At 35.8% G+C, this 21,563-nt stretch overlaps 5 protein-coding genes and 1 long non-coding RNA gene across 14 annotated transcripts in view; 3 read left to right on the forward strand and 3 right to left on the reverse strand.

Annotated features, from left to right (window-relative positions):
• The first annotated feature begins 145 nt into the window (after positions 1-145).
• Positions 146-3,996, forward strand: LOC124956524. 4 transcript variants are annotated; one of them, XR_007103279.1, is made up of 3 exons: positions 146-426; positions 1,168-1,757; positions 1,818-3,995. It is a non-coding gene; the product is annotated as an uncharacterized LOC124956524 (long non-coding RNA). The 4 variants fall into 4 exon arrangements; XR_007103278.1 differs by lacking the exon at positions 146-426 and adding an exon at positions 433-708 and having other exon boundaries at positions 1,818-3,996; XR_007103276.1 differs by lacking the exon at positions 146-426 and adding an exon at positions 433-602.
• Positions 735-8,162, reverse strand: LOC124956511 (cysteine-rich protein 2-binding protein). 2 transcript variants are annotated; one of them, XM_047512434.1, is made up of 7 exons: positions 4,387-8,162; positions 3,136-3,558; positions 2,862-3,010; positions 2,449-2,676; positions 2,068-2,388; positions 1,383-1,904; positions 735-1,208 (listed from the first exon to the last, which is right to left on the reverse strand). In XM_047512434.1, exons 2-7 carry the CDS (start codon positions 3,555-3,557, stop codon positions 853-855), a joined length of 1,998 nt encoding a protein of 665 aa, XP_047368390.1. In that variant the 5' UTR covers position 3,558; positions 4,387-8,162; the 3' UTR covers positions 735-852. The 2 variants fall into 2 exon arrangements, with proteins under 2 accessions (XP_047368390.1, XP_047368389.1); XM_047512433.1 differs by lacking the exon at positions 4,387-8,162 and adding an exon at positions 3,639-3,976.
• On the forward strand, positions 4,071-8,325 carry LOC124956508 (cilia- and flagella-associated protein 57). 2 transcript variants are annotated; one of them, XM_047512422.1, is made up of 4 exons: positions 4,071-4,429; positions 4,507-6,010; positions 6,105-6,278; positions 6,358-8,325. In XM_047512422.1, exons 1-4 carry the CDS (start codon positions 4,230-4,232, stop codon positions 8,107-8,109), a joined length of 3,630 nt encoding a protein of 1,209 aa, XP_047368378.1. In that variant the 5' UTR covers positions 4,071-4,229; the 3' UTR covers positions 8,110-8,325. The 2 variants fall into 2 exon arrangements, with proteins under 2 accessions (XP_047368378.1, XP_047368379.1); XM_047512423.1 differs by lacking the exon at positions 4,071-4,429 and having other exon boundaries at positions 4,625-4,741; positions 4,863-6,010.
• LOC124956519 (very-long-chain enoyl-CoA reductase) lies at positions 8,312-10,150 on the reverse strand. The gene is made up of 5 exons (XM_047512457.1): positions 10,009-10,150; positions 9,892-9,939; positions 9,261-9,571; positions 8,682-9,091; positions 8,312-8,589 (listed from the first exon to the last, which is right to left on the reverse strand). The coding sequence occupies exons 1-5, from the start codon at positions 10,012-10,014 to the stop codon at positions 8,462-8,464; spliced, it is 903 nt and encodes a 300-aa protein (XP_047368413.1). The 5' UTR covers positions 10,015-10,150; the 3' UTR covers positions 8,312-8,461.
• Positions 10,151-11,388: 1,238 nt separating this feature from the next.
• Positions 11,389-21,563, reverse strand: part of LOC124956521 (mediator of RNA polymerase II transcription subunit 20) — a 63,106-nt gene continuing 52,931 nt past the window's right edge. For 2 of the 4 annotated variants that reach the window (XM_047512462.1, XM_047512463.1), the window contains exons 3-5: positions 14,446-14,705; positions 11,816-11,926; positions 11,389-11,733 (exon numbers count right to left, since the gene is read on the reverse strand). In XM_047512462.1, the coding sequence (XP_047368418.1) occupies positions 11,641-11,733; positions 11,816-11,926; positions 14,446-14,705 (464 nt within the window). In that variant the 3' untranslated portion in view covers positions 11,389-11,640. Of the gene's footprint in view, positions 11,734-11,815; positions 11,927-14,445; positions 14,706-14,822; positions 15,044-15,089; positions 15,218-21,563 lie in introns of those variants that run through there. The other 2 variants (XM_047512464.1, XM_047512465.1) reach the window with 2 other exon arrangements.
• LOC124956513 (facilitated trehalose transporter Tret1-like) overlaps positions 20,452-21,563 on the forward strand; it is a 53,756-nt gene continuing 52,644 nt past the window's right edge. The window contains exon 1 of the mRNA XM_047512437.1: positions 20,452-21,306. The gene's annotated coding sequence lies outside the window, so the exon portion shown is untranslated. The remainder of the gene's footprint in view (positions 21,307-21,563) is intronic.

Genomic DNA, 21,563 nt, shown 5'->3' on the forward strand with positions numbered 1-21,563 from the left:
CATTCTCTTTATTTGGAAATATAAGAGAGAATGCTTCGATTGAATTCATTGGAATTTCTTTGAAAATTTTTTCTTCCCGTGTAAAAAATTACAATTGTTGTTCAGACCGAGTGAACTCGAACAATTGAAATTATATATTTCTCTTCATGTTCGTACATACGAATACGATAGTTCGAAAAAAATCGTAAATTTCATTACGTCGTTATATTATCATGTAGTATCGATCGTACCGTTTAGAACCCCGGTCTCTCTCTTTTCTTTCTAATATCCATCCTTCATTCGATTCTTCTTCAAAGAATCCCACCAATCCCAAAGTTCTGTCTTACGAAGCAGGCGCTGTAATGATCGATCGGCGGAGGCGGCGGCGGTTTTACTTTCCTTTAGCGGCCAATTCCGACAATTGGCCACGTACACATTAGTATGCTCGTGCGTGTGTCTCTATCTAGTTTTTCTTTCCTATAAATAAGCTCCTTTAAATATCCTTCTTTTAATTCTCTTTTCGTCAATAATACCATAATAATTTTTAAACATTTATTCTTGATATTACTCTTATGTCGACATTTTAATTAACAATAAAAAATGAGCCTGGTAAAAATGTACATGTAATTGTTAATTTTTATCGCATTTTTTATCAATGGACCACTTAAATTTAACTTCAATGTTAATGTTTTCAATAGTGTCCGTTCAAAAAATAATATCCTGTAAAGGGTAATAAAAATTAATCTTGACTTGTATAGTGAAAAAAGAATTTTTTTTATTCGTTTCGTAATATAAAAGAAGCGTGGTTTGATCAGATTCTTTTGTTACAGTCGTTCAATATTTACTATAAAAGATAAAATCAATACAATTAGATTATCTACTTAATCGTAAAAATAGCGCATGTCTACATTCTCGTGAATTCGGTGGCATGTATTTGTCATAAAAATCTTGAATAAATTCTTCAACTTTGAAACCAAATTTTTGGTACAAGATCAAAGCAGGATTGGTAGCAGATACGTGTAATGTTACATCTTTTCCCATGCAAGTTTGAATAAGATGATATAACATAAATGTACCAATACCTGACTTTCGCCATTCGGGTCGCGTTAAAAAGAAAGATATATAAGCCTCGTTATAACTTACATCAGGTACAAGTATTGCAAATCCAATCACTAACTTTTTGTATAGAACAACACAGCTGAAGTCAGGATATTGTAAACATTCTGTCACTAAAAGAGGAAAGGATTTATGAGAAAGAAAAAAGGAACAAACAAAAGAAAAGAAAAGAAAAGAAAAGAAAAGAAAAGAAGAAACAAAAAAGAAAAGAAAAAAAAGAAAAAAGAAACGCATTTATATATAAAAGAAGAAAAGTTTATAATATAAAAATATAAAAACATGCTTACAGTCAATACCAGGCCAAAAGAATTGATTACAGAGACTGTTGATCGCTGGAATATGTTGTGGTCTAATATAAGAATAATCAATTGGTGCTCTTGTCAATGGTTTCCAAGATGAATTATTTTTATTAACTTTAGCACAAAGTTCTTCCATCACAGTTAACCATAATGGTCGACTAGAGGTATCTCTTCTTATAAATGGCTTTAAAAGTCTATTTGTATATGGACTAACGACAGATGTTGCTTCATTATACCCTTGTAATCTTTGTTCAAAAACATATCCTATGTCATCTCCAAAAAATCTATCTAGGACTCTATCGCATTCCTTGAAATGTCTCTTAGATACTTCTTTAGATCCAAAATGATCTATATCTAACAAAGGTAAACCATATTCTCTTTTCAATTTTCTAACAACTAATTTTCTGTATAATCGTCTTGCAGAAGGAAAAGCAGAATACAGATGGCGTTTATTAACCCTTTGTAAGAGATATGCTTCTTCTTGATGCGTCATAATAGGTATCTTCTCATCTAACGAATAATATTAATCGAGCAATGTAAAACAATTTCTAAAATAACAATATTGAAGGATGTTCTAGCTATTTGAAGCATATTAATAATAATAAGTTACGAAAATATTAATAAAATTCTCAAAAATTATTCATATAGTAATTAAATATCATCTGTCACTTACTGTTAACGATCGATCTTTGCCAAGGCCATTTATCTCGTTTTGTAGCTTGAAATAAAGAAGCTGGAGGTGGTTGCTCTTGAGCAATACTATCGTTACTTTCTTCTGCATATTGATCTTCTTCTCTTTTAATTTTATTATCAGTGATATCATTTATTGACTCTTCTGTTATCTCTGTATTGTTAGACCATTCAGATGTAAAATTATCAAACAGTCGAGGAAAATTAAAATTAGAATTTTGATATTGACAATCTGCCAATAGTTCTGACAAAGAAAGAGTGTCCTGGTGATCACGTAGGATTAAATCATCTTCCATATCCATATCTAAAATATTTAAAGGTTATATAATTTCATTTTATTTATTTTTCTTAAATTCCTATTTACCATTTAATTCATCTTCCTCCAATAAGAGGTCAGACAATGTTTCCGTTGGTTGTACATAAGCTTGCGAATACATTGATGGCCCTTGATTTTTTACTGCTTCTGTTCCGTAATTGCTATCTTCTCCAACTGAAATACTTGATTCGGACGGCGTCGGACTAATGTATGATTTAACCGATGACTTTTGTTGATTACCATTTTGTTTTTTACGATCCATTATCATCTTTCCGTCTGTTACAAAATAAATACAATATAATAAACTATAAACATTACAATTTAATATGTATATTAACAAAAGTAAAATGTAAAATCATCTATCAGAATGTTCTATCTGTTCGGCGGACAATTAATTTACTTAAAAACAGGCAGAACTTTTTGGTAGATCTAATATATAATTTATCAATGATCAATAATACTTTTAGCAATCAGAACTTCTGGCGGATCATTATCTATTAGTCTCCACCAACCAGATTCTCCTAATTCAACTGTTCCTGATTTAAAAAAGATCCCACTATAATGTGACAGTGTTCCAGAAATTGTACCAATCCAATTCTTTTTTCTTTTGCTAAATAAATCAGATTAGCTACGATAAATAAATAAATTTTATAAAGTAAATAAGTTAGATTAGATGTGACAGTTAAACTAATTATCATAGGTTGGCTAGAATTAAAAGTAAATTAAGTTACCTACACAGTTTTCTTAAATAAATGATCCCAATTACGATCTACAAAAGTACTAATGTCTGACTTCCAATGGAAATATCCCCTTTTACTTATTCCACTGGATTTTTCTCTTAAGTTGTACAAAGTTAATACAATTACATTAAGCCATGGCATTCGATCTCTTATGACTGTTTCCTCGCCTAACGGACTGCAGTCAGTGCAATGTAATTCAAAGAAGACATCTCCGACAAAAGATACTGGAACGCTTCCTCTTTGAAGGCACTCGATATGAATTTTTCCAGCGCAATCACCATTGCAACGTAAAGCTGGTTTAGCGTACGGATTACACTGATTACCACACTTTTTACAAAGATCCATATCCGGTGCAATTTCGTTAACATTATCGTCCTGTTTCTCATTAATCCCTTCTTCTTCCGTTACTGTCGCCATTCTATTCAAAATGAATATTCCAATATAATTGATTATTTTTTAGGTTATACTTTTAAAGAGAAAAGTTACAAAGTTACTCACGTGGATATCATTTATATAAAAAGTGAAAATAACGAAAGAAATTTATATTTATAATGATAATTTATTCATATTAAATTCGAAAAGATTGTCACGAGTAATATACACTGGCACGAACGTAAATACAATTCTCAATTTGCCATAACCACGTGTGCACGAGTATCGCATGTAAGAAGCCATTTTCTTCTTCTACATACATTTCAAATTAATGATTGCTAAATACACATGTTAGCAAAATGTTTATTATATATAATGGATAAATATTAAAATGCAAAATAATGTGCAATATGACTGGTATTATCGATAATGCTATGCAATATCCGTAATGTCATATATATGTGTGTGTGTATGTGTGTATATATATATATATATATATATATATATATATATATATGTATGTATGTATGTATGTATATACACACACACACGCACGCACGCACGCACGCACGCACGCACGCACGCACACATATGAAATTACGAAAAAGAAAAAATACCACGTTGCTAGGATAAGGTAAATAATAAACTCAAGTTCAGACGAATATTCAGACGATTGATCAAGTGATTGAAATTTTGTTTGTAAATTTGGAGAGCGAAATGGCTGTATCGTTACAGTGTAAAGTTATATATGGCTTAAAAACAGATGTTATTGGAAATGCTCATTACATTACAGACACTGAGATTTTATATCCTGTAGGAAATGCATTATCAATACATAATATTTCACAGCAACAACAAAAATTGATACATTTACCTGCCAAACTTCAAATAAATATTATTTGTGTTGCGCCCAATAAGTGAGTAGTTGGAAAAATGCACGTTTAATATAAATCATGGTTTTTAGGCAATTGAATTGGCTATAATTTTAATTAAGGAAATATGCTGCTTTATGTGAGACTGGTGAGAAACCTACTATATCTATTTACGACCTTCATTCCTTAAAAAGAAGAAAATCTTTAGGTATACCGTACGAGGCGCACAATGCAATTAAATTTAATTGCATTGATTTTACCTTTGATAATAAATATTTAGCAGCTGTAACAGGAGAACCCGATCAAGCAATGCTTTTTTATAATTGGGAAAGAGGCAAAGTAGAGTCTAGTTTAAAAGTAGGTAATCCACAGGATGCATCTGCCATTGTTAATATAATATCCTGCAATCCATCAGATATAGGGGTAATGGCAATCGGTGGCCCACACGTATTCAAATTTTTAACTCTTTCCGATACAGTATGGCGTTCATATGGATTTTCTAAAGCTGAGAATATATTAATATGCTCTATGACATGGTTGAATTCGGATAGGCTTTTAGCAGGTACAAAAGATGGAAGAATATTGTATATGGAAAATGGTGATTTGAAGAATATTTATCAAATGAGCGAGACTATGTCTATGCATCTAAAAATTCATGAAGAATATATTGTTCACACTGCTGCCTCTCCATTAGCTTTAGAAGATAATGGTAGATGGGAACATGATATTCTTTCTTTGATATCATTTCCAAAAGGCTTCGCATACGCCTTAGGTCCAGGAACAATAGTAGTTTTTGAAAAAGAAGGCCCACATAATTATGTCAAAAGAAATGTCTATTTGGTTCCTTCACAAGTGGCTAAAACTGATACATCGGATTTGTATAAAGTTAATACCATAAATATTAATATAAATTTTGATCGCCTATTGGTAACTACAGGATGGTCTCAATTATTTTATATAACATTATGGGGTCCAGATTTAAATATGGACCCAGAACCAAAAGAAATGAGCATAATGGGCCAATCATTGCATTATGGCCCTATTAGCGATTTGTCTATGTGCGCATGGAAGCCAATTTTTATGACCTGCGGAGAAATTGACAGAAGCATACGAATATGGAATTTTGAAACTGTAAGCTTAATCATGCTTAAGCAATACGAAGAAGATATCTGTTCGATTGCTTTACATCCAATGGGTTTATTTTGTCTTGTTGGATTTGTCGACAAACTTCGTTTTATGAGTATATTAATAGACGATTTACTCCCTATATATGAATTTTCAATAAGAAATTGTAAAACCGCAGTTTTCTGTCACGGCGGACATTTGTTCGCCGCTGTAAATGGAAATGTCGTACAAGTTTATACAACTATTGGCTTTTATAATCGTTTCCTATTGAAAGGGCATATAGCAAGAGTAAAAGGCTTAATATGGTCTCAAACAGATACCAAGTTAGTAAGCATGGGCGAAGAGGGTGCCATTTATGAATGGGATATAAATACCGGACAGCGTACTGCAGAGATCATATTAAAAAATATCATTTTGTATGATATTGCAATTGCTGCCGATCAATCCTTCTTATATTGTATCGCAAATGATAATCGAATACGTAAGATTAAAAATGATACGGTAATGATAATGTTTGTTTAAAAAAATGCCTTAACGGCCGTAAGAATTTAATTTTCAAAAGTTATATATTCATTGTTATTAAATTTTTACGCAGGTCGTATCTGAGTTTACCTTAATGGATAAGGCCATAGATCATATGGTAATGGGGAAGAACGATACATTCTTATTTCTGACTTGTTTGGGAGGTATTATATTGTCATTGAAATGTCCTCTTCAATTATCCGTTGAATTTATAGATTTTCATATTCATTCTAGCGATATTACAAAGGTAAACATTATCTTTGACTTTTTACTTATCTATCAATTGAGATAAAATTTATTATTAATTCATTTTAATTTTATTCCAGATAGCTCTTTCTTATAACGAACAGTATTTAGTGTCCACTTCTAAAGATGGTAGTTTATGCATTTGGAAATTATATTATGCAGATGGAAAAGTGATAACAGTGGATAAAGGCCTTATATTTACCAATGAAGTATTGATTGGTAAAATGGATTTGGAAGAAAAAATACAAATGATCGGTGATTTGACAATAAGAATGCGGGAATTGGAAACTGAACATGCATACAGAATAAAACAAATGGAAGGTCAGCATAATGATAAAATGCGTGAGGTACATCAAGGATATTGCGCAGCTATTCAAGAATTAAAAGACAAGATGGATAAATCGCAAGAAGATCATACAAATGAATTAAATGATATAAATGTCGAAATAATAAAGATGAAAGGTATTCATGAAGAAGCTATGGAACAAATGGAGATTAGTTACGATGCCAAATTAATTGTGGAATATGACAAGTACCAGGCGTTGGAGGAAAAAAATAACATTATGCGCCAACATTATGAAAAGCGTTTGCTCGATTTGGAGAAACACAGTGGGGATCTACTCCAGCAAACTATAGTTAAATATGAAGGACTCGTTCATGAGAAAAAGGTACAACTAGATGAAACTCAAGAGGAAATGGAACATCAAGCGCGTACACAGGAATTATTAATGGCCCAAATAGAAGATGATGCCGATAGAGAAATAATTGATATACGTACGAATTATGAAAATGTTTTGTATGAGGAGAGCCAAATGAATTTAAGGCTGAAAGGTGAAGCTGGAGTGTTACGTAATAGATATATGGCCGGTCAAAGGGACATAGAAGAGTTGAAAAGGCAGGTTCAGCGTGTACAAGGTGAATATGGTCAATTTCAGAAAACTATATTGGAATTGGAAAAGGACGTGTCGGATTTAAAGAAAGAAATTAACGAAAGGGATGTAACAATTCAAGAAAAGGAGAAGCATATGTATGAATTGAAACGCACTAATCAAGAACTAGAGAAATTCAAGTTCGTTTTAAATTATAAAATTCAAGAGTTAAAGAATCAGATTGAACCTAGGGATCAGGAGATCAGAGATCTTAGGGAGAAAATACATGATATGGAAACAGAATTAGTAAATCTTCATAAGACAAATGTTAGTTTAGAATTGCAATTACATGAATTAAAAGAAAAATTAGCAACAGCACGACGCGAGATTTATATCGAAGTACAACGGAATAAAAGGTGTCAACGTCTATTAAGAAATGTACAAGTAGATTTACTTGACGCTGCCGGACTCATACAAGAACCGCATGCATTGAAAGTTGCGGTAACAAATTTATATCACAAGTACAGTTCGGACGATGAATTTTTACGCAGTCGTAAAGCCGATTTAGAGGCAGAATGCGATTTTATCAAACAAAGAGATCATTTAGAGAGGACAGTAGCATCACTCAAAAAGCACGCCTTTCGCACATCAGGTGGAAACAAAGATCTAGATAAAGCAATATTGGATAATGTTACTCTTATAACAGAATTAAATGCTTTAAGAGAGGAATTAAAATTGGCATATAAGCATATAGTAGATATGGAAAGTTTATTAGGATTAACGAAGGGAGATATCAAGCCGATGGAAGCTAGGAAAAAATTGGAAGAAGCTTGCCATGGATACGAACAGTTGCAAGCTGAATATAAAGTTGAAATGCAGGATTGTCAAAGTTTAATCGTTGCATTAAAAGATGACATAAAAAGGCTTTTAAACAAATTTCCATGCCAAGAGGTAGAAAAGTGAAACCTTTTATATTAAGTAATAATATTTAAATCGTGTAAATTTAAACATTTCCCAATGCGTTATTAATTATGGATATTATATGATACGAAAGAGTATATATCTGAATAAAGATCATTTTATTTGAGTTAGTCTAGGCATTAGATAGTTTTATATCTTTTGTTATATGCAAATTGGTATGTATTCCGAGGCAAATGAATATTTATTATTATAAAGCAAGAAGTGTTTATTGAAAAAATAATAGATACCAAAGACAAAAGAAATACATTTATACATTGTTACCTACGTTACTGGCAAATTCATTAAAAGTACTTTATCCAAAGTATTTGGAATGTTTTTTGCCTTTTCAAATATATTAAAGTATAAATGGGAAAATAGCTTTACGGTCTTTGGGATATTGAGAGAATTCTTTCTTGTATGCTCTATGTTTTCCTAATGCCCACATGGTCATTTGGTAAGCACCAGCCAAGGTAAATAGTCCAGCTATATGTTAATATCAAAATACAATAACTTATTGGATTTAACATATTTATGTATAATTGTATTAAAAAACTTCAATAATATTACTACAGTACCTGGAAGACATGAAGTCATAATGGTAAAACCAATCCAACTCCCAATTTCATATGTATAATTTGGACAGGAGACAAAATTAAACAGTACTGTCCATGGATTTCCTGTAGCCACAGGAATCTTTCTAACTGTAGTCCCTGCTGGCCTGAGGTTTCTTAATGCTTTGTGAATGAAAAGATTACCCAGTTCACAAAAAGCAAACATGACTAATCCCGTATAAAAATATAGCTGATTTGGTGGTGTATACAATGGATGATTGATATGATATGCCACATACATTGCAAATAACCAATAATATGAGCAATTTTTGAAGAGGTTACGTAAAGGCATAGTAGCATGACTAAAACGATGTACAAATAATGTTTCTAATAAACGCTTGGCATAGTGTATCGTCCAACAGACAGCAGCAATGCTAAAATAAGATACTCTTTCTAATATTTCGTTAGTATATGATATTACACCGTAATATCATAACGTATGCATATATATATATATATATATATATATATATATATATATATATATTTATAACCTATAAAACTTTTACAAAGTCTACTACTTATACCATGTGTAATACTTACTTGACCACAGAATGTATTTTTGTATTTTCAACATCACCATAGAATAACCAAGGACGTTGATACAACCAAAGATATACTATTAGGGGCCCCGCATATTCCACTAAGAATACAGTTTTCCATCCAATTTGTGGACCCAAATCTTTATAGTATAATTTAGCATCAAGCCGCAAAGATAAAGATTTTACAGTTTCTGAATCTGTTAGAGCTTTTCCTTTTGCCTCTAATCTTAAACTTTGTCTTTGTACATAAGGTGCCTTTTTTAGTTCATATAATTGTTGTTTAATGGCACCTATAGTAGTGTTTGGATTTACCTATAAATACAATGCGTATTATTCCCTCAATCTCTTTTATATTCACAAGACATTGTGTAGCAATATATCCAATAATATTTTTGCTTATTGTTATTACTATTTACTATTGACGCACGCACGCATAATACTTATCGTTGTTATTATTATTATAAAAAATTAACATAACAGATACATATATATATATATATGTATGTATGTAATAGTGTAATAATAAATTGAAAAAATTCTCTCCATTGGATTATAATTATTCAGTTTGAAAAAAGGCTAATTTGCTGAATCATTTTGTTTATAAAAATCTTCAATTTGATTATTTTACTTACATTTACGGTAGCAATAGATTTTGATGATTTGGCGTTTACAATTTCGAGCTGAAAAGGACGAATTTAGAAATAAATTTTCACAGTGATATTTGGAAAATCTTAGAAAATATAAAATACCTCCATTACTCGAATTCGATAAAATTACACGTTTTGTCAATTACAACATAAACAATTCCTTCGAATGATCAGATTCGACTGGCGAGCGTTTCATTCGTCACGCATTTAATACCGTGGCGCTGTTCGACCAGTATTAATATGCTGACTTCTAGTACACTTTTTAATAATCATATCACGTAACCTCTTTGAAATTCCTTTTAAAAAATGTTTTTCTTAGGAGATATTTGTATTGGTCATTAGAACGAAGATAATTGTTTAGGGGTATATTATTTGCGTATATTATTATTAATTTATATATTATATAAATATATTTATTATTAATTAGTGTTATTCTCTGAAATTCAAAATACTTATTTCGAAGAGTACAAATTATAAAGTTGATTGATAAATTAATTTTTATTTTTCCTTAGAAAACATTGCATTTGTATGTCTTACCGAAGATAGAATTTCTTTTTAATTTATACGAATGTTCGTAGGAAAGACCTTTGATTCCGGCAAATGTCTTGACTTGTGTAAATGAAGCGAAATCGCATAAATTTGAATTCGATAAATATTCAAGGTTGACAGGTTGTATCTTTTCTTTTTCAATCACGAGTAATTATGGAACAATTAATGTTCTTCCTTTTTTCCTTTTCAAAAACCGACTAATGTAATTTTCAATTACATATTGTTTTTATATATATATATATCATCTTGTTTTCGTACGAAAGTTATCAGTCTTTATTATTGAGCATTTACTTGAACTTAACCTAGTTTCGAGTTGAAAAAAAATACTGCTTCGCTATTAAAAGTATTTGCAATTCATTTTTCTTTATGGATAAAGAAAAACTTGAAAGAATAATAATTATTATTTTGTTATTATAACAGTAACGAATGAATTGCATTTTAATATTTTTCATGTATCATTTCATTTTTACTTTTTACATTTATTAATTTAAATTTGTCAATTAAATGGAAAATGAAATGGAAAGAAAAGCTAATAAGTGATTTGAAATATCTACAAATATCTGGAATATTGCGGCTGATTATTCAATGCAACATTCTTTTCGTGGAAATTTCCGATTTTTAATGAAAATTAATATCATTTTCATTCAAATCGGATGTAGCATGACTTGAATATTTTTACTAGGAAATTTTATCGATCAAAGTAGTTTACTTATTATACAAAACTTGACGAGCTAATGAAATTTTTAACTTTGGCAAATGGAAATTGCCATATGAAATATGAAATAGCTACAAATTCTTCTTCTTTTCTTTTCAAATATCGAAACAACTTATTACAACGATAAGGCAGCGTTCGGAATTATCAACCGTAGATATCGATGTTTTACTATTGGCTTTGCCGATAATAGCATCGATAATATAGGGATAAAAGGATAATATTGAATAAATCTATCGTTTATACTTACATAGGACTCGTACATATATATACAATATATTCTTTTATCATTCATATGTGTGTGTGTGTGTGTGTGTGTGCGCGCGCGCGCGCGATAAATAATGTTCGGATTATAATTAAATTAAATTGATATTGGAAGAATAATACGTGTCTATAATGAAAGAATTCTTAGAAAAGAGAATCGTTGAATCGTCATATCTTCTGATTGTTCATCGATCTCCGATTAAAATAACTTAAATCACTCCAGTTGCCTTTCTATATTGTCCAAAATGTTCCAAGTATTGTTGTATCGTATCCATCGGTTGATAAATCTCATTCATTCGATTCTGCAAGAGAACAGATTTCATATCTATCGATTTATATAATATTTTTGATTAGTACAAAGAGAAAAGAATGCGTGATATATACTTGCAAGTATTGAGGAGCTTGATTCGATACAGCGGAACCAAGAAATCCTTGAAGGAACTCTCGTAGAAGTTCCCAGGCACTTCCCGGAATGACACAGGGTCTGTACTCGACCTACGTGAAACAAGGAAAAATCGTTAGTACGTATAATAGATATATACATATACAACGTGTAGTCTCGATATGATGTGGACACGTAATTGAAAACTTGGGAAGACCAGCTTGATTTACGTGCCTCGTACGTAAGGCTATGACATGCATTAATGCTATACCGTCGCGTACATATGCATATACATATATACGATTTAATCAAATCGAATCGATTGAGTGACATCGTATTGCGAAAAGAGACCGGTTGTAATTTAAGAATCAAGATGATTGCTGATTAGGTCGTTATTAACGCGATCGCGTGCGAATATACAATCTGATTGTTTGAAAGTAAAAAATTTACTCTCCCAGGGAAGAGCTGGAGATAAATTTATTTCGCTTAACATATGTTAATATATGGCTGTTAACAACGACGAGAAAAAATGAAGAAGAAAAACCAAAGGACGAAAGTAAAATCTATGAAGCGCCAACACGAAATAGCAAGCTAGTGTGAGTTAGCTCGATGATGGAACGTTGACGATTAAATAGCGCATCGCATCGGGTCGTTTATTTCTAAGAGTCACTAAAAAGCGTACGTTCTATCTCCCTTCTTCCAAGCTCGCCTCGATAACTCGTTCCAGAGCGCTGTTTCGCGGGTGCATTGAAAATCTAAAGAGAAAGGAGAAGCTCGTTCGTCGCTCGTCGTGGTAATACTCGAAATAATGGAAATACCAAGTGGAAAGTACCTTATTTTGCCCTTTTCTCTCTATTTTTTTTTCCTCTTTTTTTTTTTTTTTTTTTTATCCCTTTTCTCTTTCTTCCTTTTCTCTGTCCCCTGAGAAAAGAGAGTCGGTGCAGCCAAAGACGGAGACCAGAGGGACTTTTTTCAATTGAAATTAATGGAAGAATGGTGGTTTGTTTTATCGCAACGTCAAATTCGACGTCATGGAATTGTATAAACGGCGCAGTTATCGATACGAATAGGACGTGAGGGGACATTTAAGACTAAGGAGTCATCGATATATATATATATATATATATATCTATACATCTACAGAGGAGAAGGAGGAAGAGACCCAAGTATTCGTCGTACAATAAGAATATAAAAATACATATGTATATATAGGTACGTATGTGTTTTTACAGTTAGGTACGAAGAAACGAGTACCTAAGTTTATACGAACGATATAGAAGACGTTTAGGAGACGTACCGAAAGTTTTGTCACGGAGAATAGTCCGATTCTACATGGACGAGCAAAGTCGACTAAAGGAACGAGGAATGTTGAGAAAAGTATTCTAGAGATTCGATATCGAGAAGGAATTCGTACGGTGCTTGGAACGTAAAAGATAAATAAAGGATACGTTCGATATCGAATCGATCAAATTCTTTTTCATTATCACGTTCGGAAGAACGCAGGGAAGTATAAAAGTATAAATACAAGTCAATCGAAGAGAGTTTTTAACGTAAAAAAATAATCGGATCCAAGTAGGATGACTTAGACGCTATAGACATATCGATAGGTGTGTTACGTAAAACTGTATATTTATACAGGATGATGATCCCTATGACAAAATGGCAAACTGTAATGAAATTTCGCGATAGCCGCGATATTATTAATTATATATTATAAATATATAAAAGGATTTAAATGCAGAAGATTAGAAGGATTAACGCATTTCTCTTCGAACGGCCTAGGCACATATTCTTTTCCTTTCTTTTTCCTCAAATCGGCTTTGCGTTTGCATATGATTTCGAATATATCTACGCGATCGATGAATACGATGATGCTCGAATGATACCCTAATGCAATTAATGACGGAATACCGATCGTAATTATCTCCAATAGAAATCATCGTAAAGCGCACATTTCGCGGTTTTACGATCGAACGAATCGGGCCTGAACGACATCGTATATCTACATATACGAGTATAATCTGTGAAGTGTAATTCGTGTGCATCGTAAAGCTCTCTGTCCGTACCGTTTTCACCCTTCTCTCTCTCCCCCTTTGCGAGATACTGTCAATCGATAACGCGGAGTAGTCACGTGATTGGCAAGGACCCCGGAAGTAGCGAAGTCGCGATTTCAAAATCTTCCAATCTAATCGCGATTTAATTACCTACCGCCTACCGTTACAATCCGTTAAATCGCTTTTCCTTTATCGTGGAAGATTCTAATGAACTCTTCCTTCCTCCCTCCCGTCCATCCATCCATCCATCCATCCTTCTCTCTATCTTTCTCTCGTTCTTTCGGAAAAGCACAACGGTTGCCAAATTAATAATTTAATCGGCCACTCCGTCGAAAGTTCAGAAAACTTTGGAAAATTCCTTTGCGCTTAAAGACTCGCTGTTTTTAAAAGAGAGAGAGAGAGAGAGAGAGAGAGGGAGAGCGATTAGAACAGGAACAGCTGTGGCCAGTCTCACGTGCGATCGCTCGAAAGAAATAATTCACGGTACGTGGAGGAACTCGAGATAGATAGGGAGTAATCGGAGAAGATATGAAAACAAGAAGAAGAAGAGAAGAAGAAGTGTATTTTTTGTAACTCACTTCGACAAGGATACCCTTGAAATTCTGGCTCATCGTGACGCTGCCGAGTTTGACGCAAAAGTCCCCAATCTCAAAGCGCGGACCCTTGGATTCGATCTTGGTTTGTTTTTTGCTCGTATAAATGCTCGTCATCTTCATCATCAGAAGATCGAAGAGACCATCTGCGATCAATGGTACTATCTTATTGCCAGACTCGAGAAGAGCGAAAACAGAGGCTGGTTGTTCCGAGTTGTGTAGTACATGAACGGTTCTTTGAACACCTGTAAACGTAAAGAATAAATATTTAAGTTCTTTTTCTTTCAGGCCTCTAATGTAAAATATAAATCGATTGATCGACCTCCAAGGAGGTCGGAGAAACGTCTTAATAATTATTTTACGTAGCTTCGTTAAAAGTTGCAACGTTTTGCAACTTTTGGGATGGAAAGAACTGAGAGACATTGTAAATACACAAGTAGATTCTTTGCCGTTAACACCGCGGAAGATCGAACGCGGAAACGCATATTGAAATGCAGTCGAAGTTACACGATGCTAGTGGTTCGTTTAACGTGCATCACGTTGCTCGTATCGACACGATAGTTCAGGCGCACATGTAGTACATCAAGAAGGGAACTTAAACTCGAATCTAACTTAAACTTTGAACTTGCCGTCGAAGTTGCATCCTGTTTGTACGCCGTCGACTAGCATGCGCGAATCCATAGAAGCGAAAACTACCGGGATCGGTAGTTTACTCGCCATTGGAAATGGGTTTCTCTCTTTCTCTCTCTCTCTCTCTCTCTCTCTCTCTCTGTTTTCTTTCGCGCGAAGCGGCACGAGTAGATTTTCAAAAGTATCGTAAAAGCGTGCGAAATGAAATACGTAAATCGTGTATGCTCGGACGGTTGAAATTTTCTTTATGAGCGCGCGATGGAAATGCTGCGAGCATATTTTTATCGAGAATTATTTGGATAAAAAACATCGACGTACATCTGGTGCATATTGCGATTTCGCTGGTTGCGCATGGACGTTCCAAAACGTATTGGAATGAAATCACTGTATTGGATTTAATTATTAGCTGATATTCAGGGATAATTATCGATGCGCTTTTTTACCAGTAGGTATTATAGTATCACTTTGGTGCGATAAAAAAATCAAAAGAGAAATTAACGAAAATAGATTCTTTTTTTTTTTTTTTTTTTTTGTAGGTAAAAATAATCAATATCGAAAGACAGGAATGGCGAATAATTGAGCATTATGTTAATACGAAAAGAAATATGTATATCGGACCGATTGAGGTATACGGAGCTCGTACGGATCCAGATATATCATCTGCCCCATGCATGTATCTATGAGTATAGATCAAATCAGGATGCTGTTGATGTGTATCGCGAAAGGTTTAACGCGCAATTCCCCGAAATATATGACGTGCGAAATTCTCTGAATATTCATAATTCGCTGGCTATTCTCTCTCTCTCTCTCTCTCTCTCTCTCTTACTCCGTACTTCGTCCACATAATAGCGGCGGGCTTATACAGTTTCCGCTCTGACCGATGCACCATGAATTATTTACGCGTCGCTGTTATAACCGGCTGTCCTCGCGGCCACGTCGAACGACAAAATTTCTTAATTGCGGCTCGCGTCGCGTGCGCGTACGCAGTAATTTTCGATCTCTCGGTAGCATTATTTATAGCTCATCGACAAGTTTAATAATTAACTTTTCATAATTATAGATTAATCCGAGTGCGGCTCCACATGAAGGTGGACGGGAAACGAGTAGCGCATCGCAAGTAGTTCGAAACTAATTGCAATTGGCGATAAATCGTGGAAATTGCATTCTCCGACGCGAACCGATTGCATCTTGTTCGGCCGCTTGCTCGCAGGAGAGCTCGATAAAAAGTATATCCCAGTAATGTAAATCGTGACTTTTGATAAACGAAATAACGAGATTATCGGTCGGCAGAGCTCCTACAAAAGGTTCTTTCACCACGTGTGAAAAGGAAATAATTAAAAGAGTGGGAGAAAAGCAAAATCGTTCGTTCGCCGTTGGATCCAGTCGATGGATCCAGCCGAATAAACGATATACCTATATCGTCTTTAACGGCTATAAGAGTTAGGTATCCATTTGCGCACGCAATTCGCTCGCTTTGACCTGTTTTTCGCGCGTTCGCTCCACAGAAAACAACGAGGCTACATAAGGTCTTACCCTGGATGAGTTAACGAATTAACGAAGGCCCTCTGATTATTAACTCCGACCCTCTTTCATCTTCTCTCGCAACTCATCCTCTCTCGAGCGCCCCTCGAAGGATGGGGCAACAAGGCACGGGGATGAGGCACGGACGAGGCGGCTTTCCCGGGCCGATCTGGCCCGGTAGATACACCAGCGGTTTACACCAACGATCGTACGGCCCTGTGACGCGCCGCATGCCGCATACCGCATTGTCTGCATCGCACGTATGCGCCGTTCTCTGTTACACGGATGCGCTCTCGTGCGGAGGCCGGCGCAAACGCTGCGAAAGCACCAGAATCTATCTCGCGCGTCTCACTTTCGAGAGGGAGGTCACCGAGCAATTATACATTAGAGGAGCGCATCGAGTCGAAATAAATAACATTGTGGTCCACCTCTAATTTCGTCTAGAATCGTTTCGGTTGCACTTTGTCCGCTCGTTTGTCCGCTCGTTAGGCAGCTTGCCTTTCGAGTTTGCGCGACTTAACCGAATATACCGGGCAAATTCGAATTCGTTCGAATCGACGAAATCGTTTTCGACGATTGATCAAATTTCATTGCAATTTCCTATGTAAATAATATTCTTTCACTTTATCTTTTTCTCGTCTGCGTCTACGATGCAGCCACGCAAGCTCCTTAAAAAGAAGAGAAAAGAAAAGAAAAGAAAAGAAAAGAAAAGAAAACCCTTCCGAGGTTTCGCCCATCAGTCGTTCTTCCCGGGGCTAATTTGAAAGGGTTCGTCAGTTCACCTGATAAAATTAAAAACGCATATCCTCTATTCTGTTTCTCTATTGAACCGTATTCCTCGTTCAATATAAAAGAGAAGATGTGATGTACGGCCGATTTTCCTTTTTTCTATTTCTCGTTCTCATTTATTGCGAACGGACGCCAATGCCCGATAGGACGCAATATTCTCCTTTTATCAAGCATGTCCACGCTTCGGCCCATTAATTACGACTCGCCCCCGACGGCGACACCGACTCGTCGAGATTGCACCAGTTTTTGTCCGATGAGAAGTATATCCACCGAGCCCGACGCAATTTCGTTTCGTGCCACGCGCTACCATATCACCGCGTAGAACAACTGCTGGTATAGTTCTGCCATAGTGAAATGTCATTAATGAAGCGTCAGCGTACCATAAATCGACCGTAATTTTCATTCTCTATCAGCTTCGAATAAATTAAGAGGATTTCAATTTCTCTATACGCTTGATCTAGCTCGGAGAATATTGAATAACGAACGAGAGAGACGTTTATAGGAAAACACCGAGAAATTTTAAGGAAAGAGTCCTATTCTTTCTCTCTTCCTCTCCAAATGGAAAGATCTTTTCGAAGAAGAAGAAGAAGAAGAAGAAGAAGAAGAAGAAGAAGAAGAAGAAGAAGAAGAAGAATAAAAAGGTCTCTCAATTCTCGAAAAGTATCTCGCCCTCGCTGTCTCCTTTTCCCTTCTTTCTAACCGAACTGACGTTTCTATCGACGTGCAGCGGTAATAACTTCAGTTTCCGATGATGACGGCCGATCGATCAAAGTGTCGTCTCTTGTATTCGTTCGATTTCCGGCCCGAAGAACAATCGTGGCGTGCAAACGCGACCTTACCGTACCTACGGCCTTTCCATGTTAATTTCAATTTCATAGGAATACGCGAACGACGATCGATAACGGGACGAAATGTAAAATTGAATCTGGCCATTGAAAAGAAAGGAGAAAAAAAAAAAAAAGTAATAACGTTTACGGCGACAGCTTGTCGAGCTTATTTAATATTTTCGTTACTTACATTGTAAGACTTCGAATCATCTGTCAGAGAAATCAAGAGAGGCACACTTGGAAGATTCAAAGACCTTCCTCGTTACGGGGCTTCTTAACGTGGCATTGTTCTACACACGATGTTGATTCGACCCCTTTTTATTATCCTCGTGTCGCTCCAGAAATGAATATGAGCGTCGCATGCCATGTATTTTAATCGTCGCAAAAGAACATCTTTTTTCTTTTGTCTTTCTCCCTTTTTCCTAACGCGAAACTCCATTAAAGTTAACGACAATTACAACGTCAGAAATCGATAATAAATCGATCAATGGCCGCGCGAGATAATGATTTAGCGAACATATCATAATAGAATAAGGTCGAAAAAGAGAAGGTGTTATTCGATCGTTTTCCTATTCGACGAGATTTGCAATCGCTTTATTAAAAGTACCAGCTGTTGCCAGTCGGCTAACGCTATCTTCGTCGCGAAAGTTTATAAACTCGGTATCTCTTATTCTTTAAGAAGAGAAATATGCGGATAAGGGAAGACGTTTCGATCGTACGAACGACGATGACTTTTCGACAAATTATTATGGATAGTACTAAGGGGTGCAGTCGGATCGTCGCGCTCGCTTATTCAAGAAAACCGTCCCGACCATAATCGACCGTCTTCTTTTATAGGCGGAACGTGCCAAACGGCTCTCCATAATCGCGACAAATTGAAATTTGATATACATGCGATCGATCGATGAGAAATAATGCGAGACGAATTTTCGATTCGTTTCCTCATCGAATCGATGATCTTCGAGAGATAAAAGAAAAGAAAGCCAAAATGAAAAAATGATGTGATCACGAGAAGTCGCGATAATTTTTACTTTTCTTGTTCCCCACTCGGCCATGACACTTTGGAAATCGTCAAATTCTATTGTATTTGGTCGGACCCCTGCTATTTGAAAACTTGCCTCAATCACGATGAGAAGGATCTGGCGGGAGACCCAACATTGGGTTGGTCCTTATTGTCGAGCAATTTATTTTCCATTCAGGATCGAGGGGCGAGAGAGAGAGAGAGAGAGAGAGAGAGAGAGAGAAATTAAAAAATCGGAGTGTGCTCGAGTCACAGCATCCCTCGCCTCAAAGAACCGTCTTTTATCGGGGTAAAATTCCATCTCTGTCAAAGGTTAACCACAGAAACCGAACGGATTCTCGCTTAATCCCACTCCTCGAGCGATCATCCCGGTAATTATTCTAGAGTTCAAATCGTTCTTTAGAAACGATCAAATTCTATCGGCAAAATTAGGTGTAGCTAGAAAATTTGATTCTTTTACTTCTTCTTCTTCCTCTTCTTCTATAATATATAAGAAAACAAGGGCGGTAAAGACTCTATTAAAGAAGAAAAAGACTCTAAAAAGAAGAAAAAAAAAAGAGCAAAACAAAAAGAAAGTTACTTCACGTAATTCGTGCAACTAACCTACGTTAAGGGTAGAACTTTAGGTCACGATTCGTATAACACTTTTTCTCTTTCTCTCTCCCTCCTTTATTGTTGGCAGCAGCTGGAAGAGAAAGAGAGAGATGCGTAGACGCGCATCCAGCTTTGGCAGGTGTGTATGCGCGCGCGCGCGCTCGCGCCCACCAAGAAGAAACAGAGGAGAGAGAGAGAGAGAGAGAGAGAGAGAGAGAGAGAGAGGTAGATAGAGACAAGGTTCGAAGGACAGAAGGAACCGAGGGTTAGAGACACGCGCGCGAGCGCTCTCCAAACGATCCATCTAATATATTTCCCTCTTCGTCTCGCTCGTAGAGATGCGAGAGAGACAGAGATATAGATGGATAGACAGAAAGAGAGAGAGCGAGAGAGAGAGAGAGAGAGAGAGAGAGAGAGAGATCCGTAGGGAGGACGGGACAGAGCTTTGCGCAGGGGGTTTTCGTGCGCGATGCCACCAGCCAACCGACGCTAGTATCTAGGGGGGTTGTTCTCTCCCTCTCAGTTGGCCGCGATTCAGCGACCGGTCTATGCGTCCCGATCGCGACGGGTAAACGCGGAGCCGGCGAGAGATAACTAACGCGTAAACTCTAAAGGGAAACTTTCTCTCTTCTTCTTTTTTCTTCCCTCATTTCCCATTATTTACCTCTTTCTGACTCTGTTCTTAGGATTCCTTCTGTTTTTTTCTTTTTTTTACGTTTGAGAAAGAGAGAGAGAGAGAGAGAGAGAGAGAAGTTTACTGTCATCGCACCGACATCAGGGATTTGTTTAGTGTCGAGAATGCTTTCGAAGGAGAAAATAGAAAAGTTTCGTCAAAGGAATAATACGTTCTTTACGACTATCTTCCTGTTATACAAAAGATAGAAGAAACATCAAGTTTTTTCTTTCGTAGAACGTTTATGCTTTAACGGCGAAACCGACAAAGCTATTTTAACGAGTATCCGATGTGAAAATGCTAATCTCGTTGCGCTTGAGAGGAAGAGAATCTTGAAAGGATGCATCGAAGACACATTATCGGCAGAATGTTCATGGGAGTTCAAGGCTTACCGATTTGGCGACAAAACAGAATAAAGCGCGAGGAAGTGTCTTTTTTCGAAAGATAAAAATTGGAAGGAATAATTGTTAAAAAGTAATCGGCGACCCTTTTACGACTCTGTCGAGTCAATAAGAATCGGTGAGATTTTGAAAGAAAATTGAAACTCACATGCGGGTTATGAACTTTATGGAAGGTCAAACTTCATGAATCTTACAGGAAGAATATTTGCATGAAAGATTCGATTTGTCGAAGTTGCGATACTCGATAGGGTCATCGGCTTTGAAGTTTCATCGAATTTGGCACGGTCTCTCGAATGCGTAAGAACGCGCATGGACGAAGGGAAACGAGTGGACAAGTTTTTAAAGCGAGGAAGAAGTAGAAGAAGGGGAAGGAGGAAGGTTAAGAGGAAAGTAAGCAGAGGAACGAAGGGAAAAGCGTCTTTTTACCGGACTCCTCTATCCCTATCGGTAGAGGACTGGAAAGGTGTTTTCGATTTCAACGGACGTGTGCAAGAGGGAGGGCGTGTAAAAAAATAAGATGCTCGACGAAAGAAGATAAAACGAAAGTAAAACTAGGCGCGTGAATACGAGCGTCGATCGATCCGCTTCGGACGCCTTCCTTCGATGCTTGTTTACATTGAAAGCGCGCTTTTCTTGCCCCGAGGCCG

Source organism: Vespa velutina, chromosome 22 (genome assembly GCF_912470025.1).
Source record: "Vespa velutina chromosome 22, iVesVel2.1, whole genome shotgun sequence".
Taxonomy (NCBI): domain Eukaryota; kingdom Metazoa; phylum Arthropoda; class Insecta; order Hymenoptera; family Vespidae; genus Vespa; species Vespa velutina.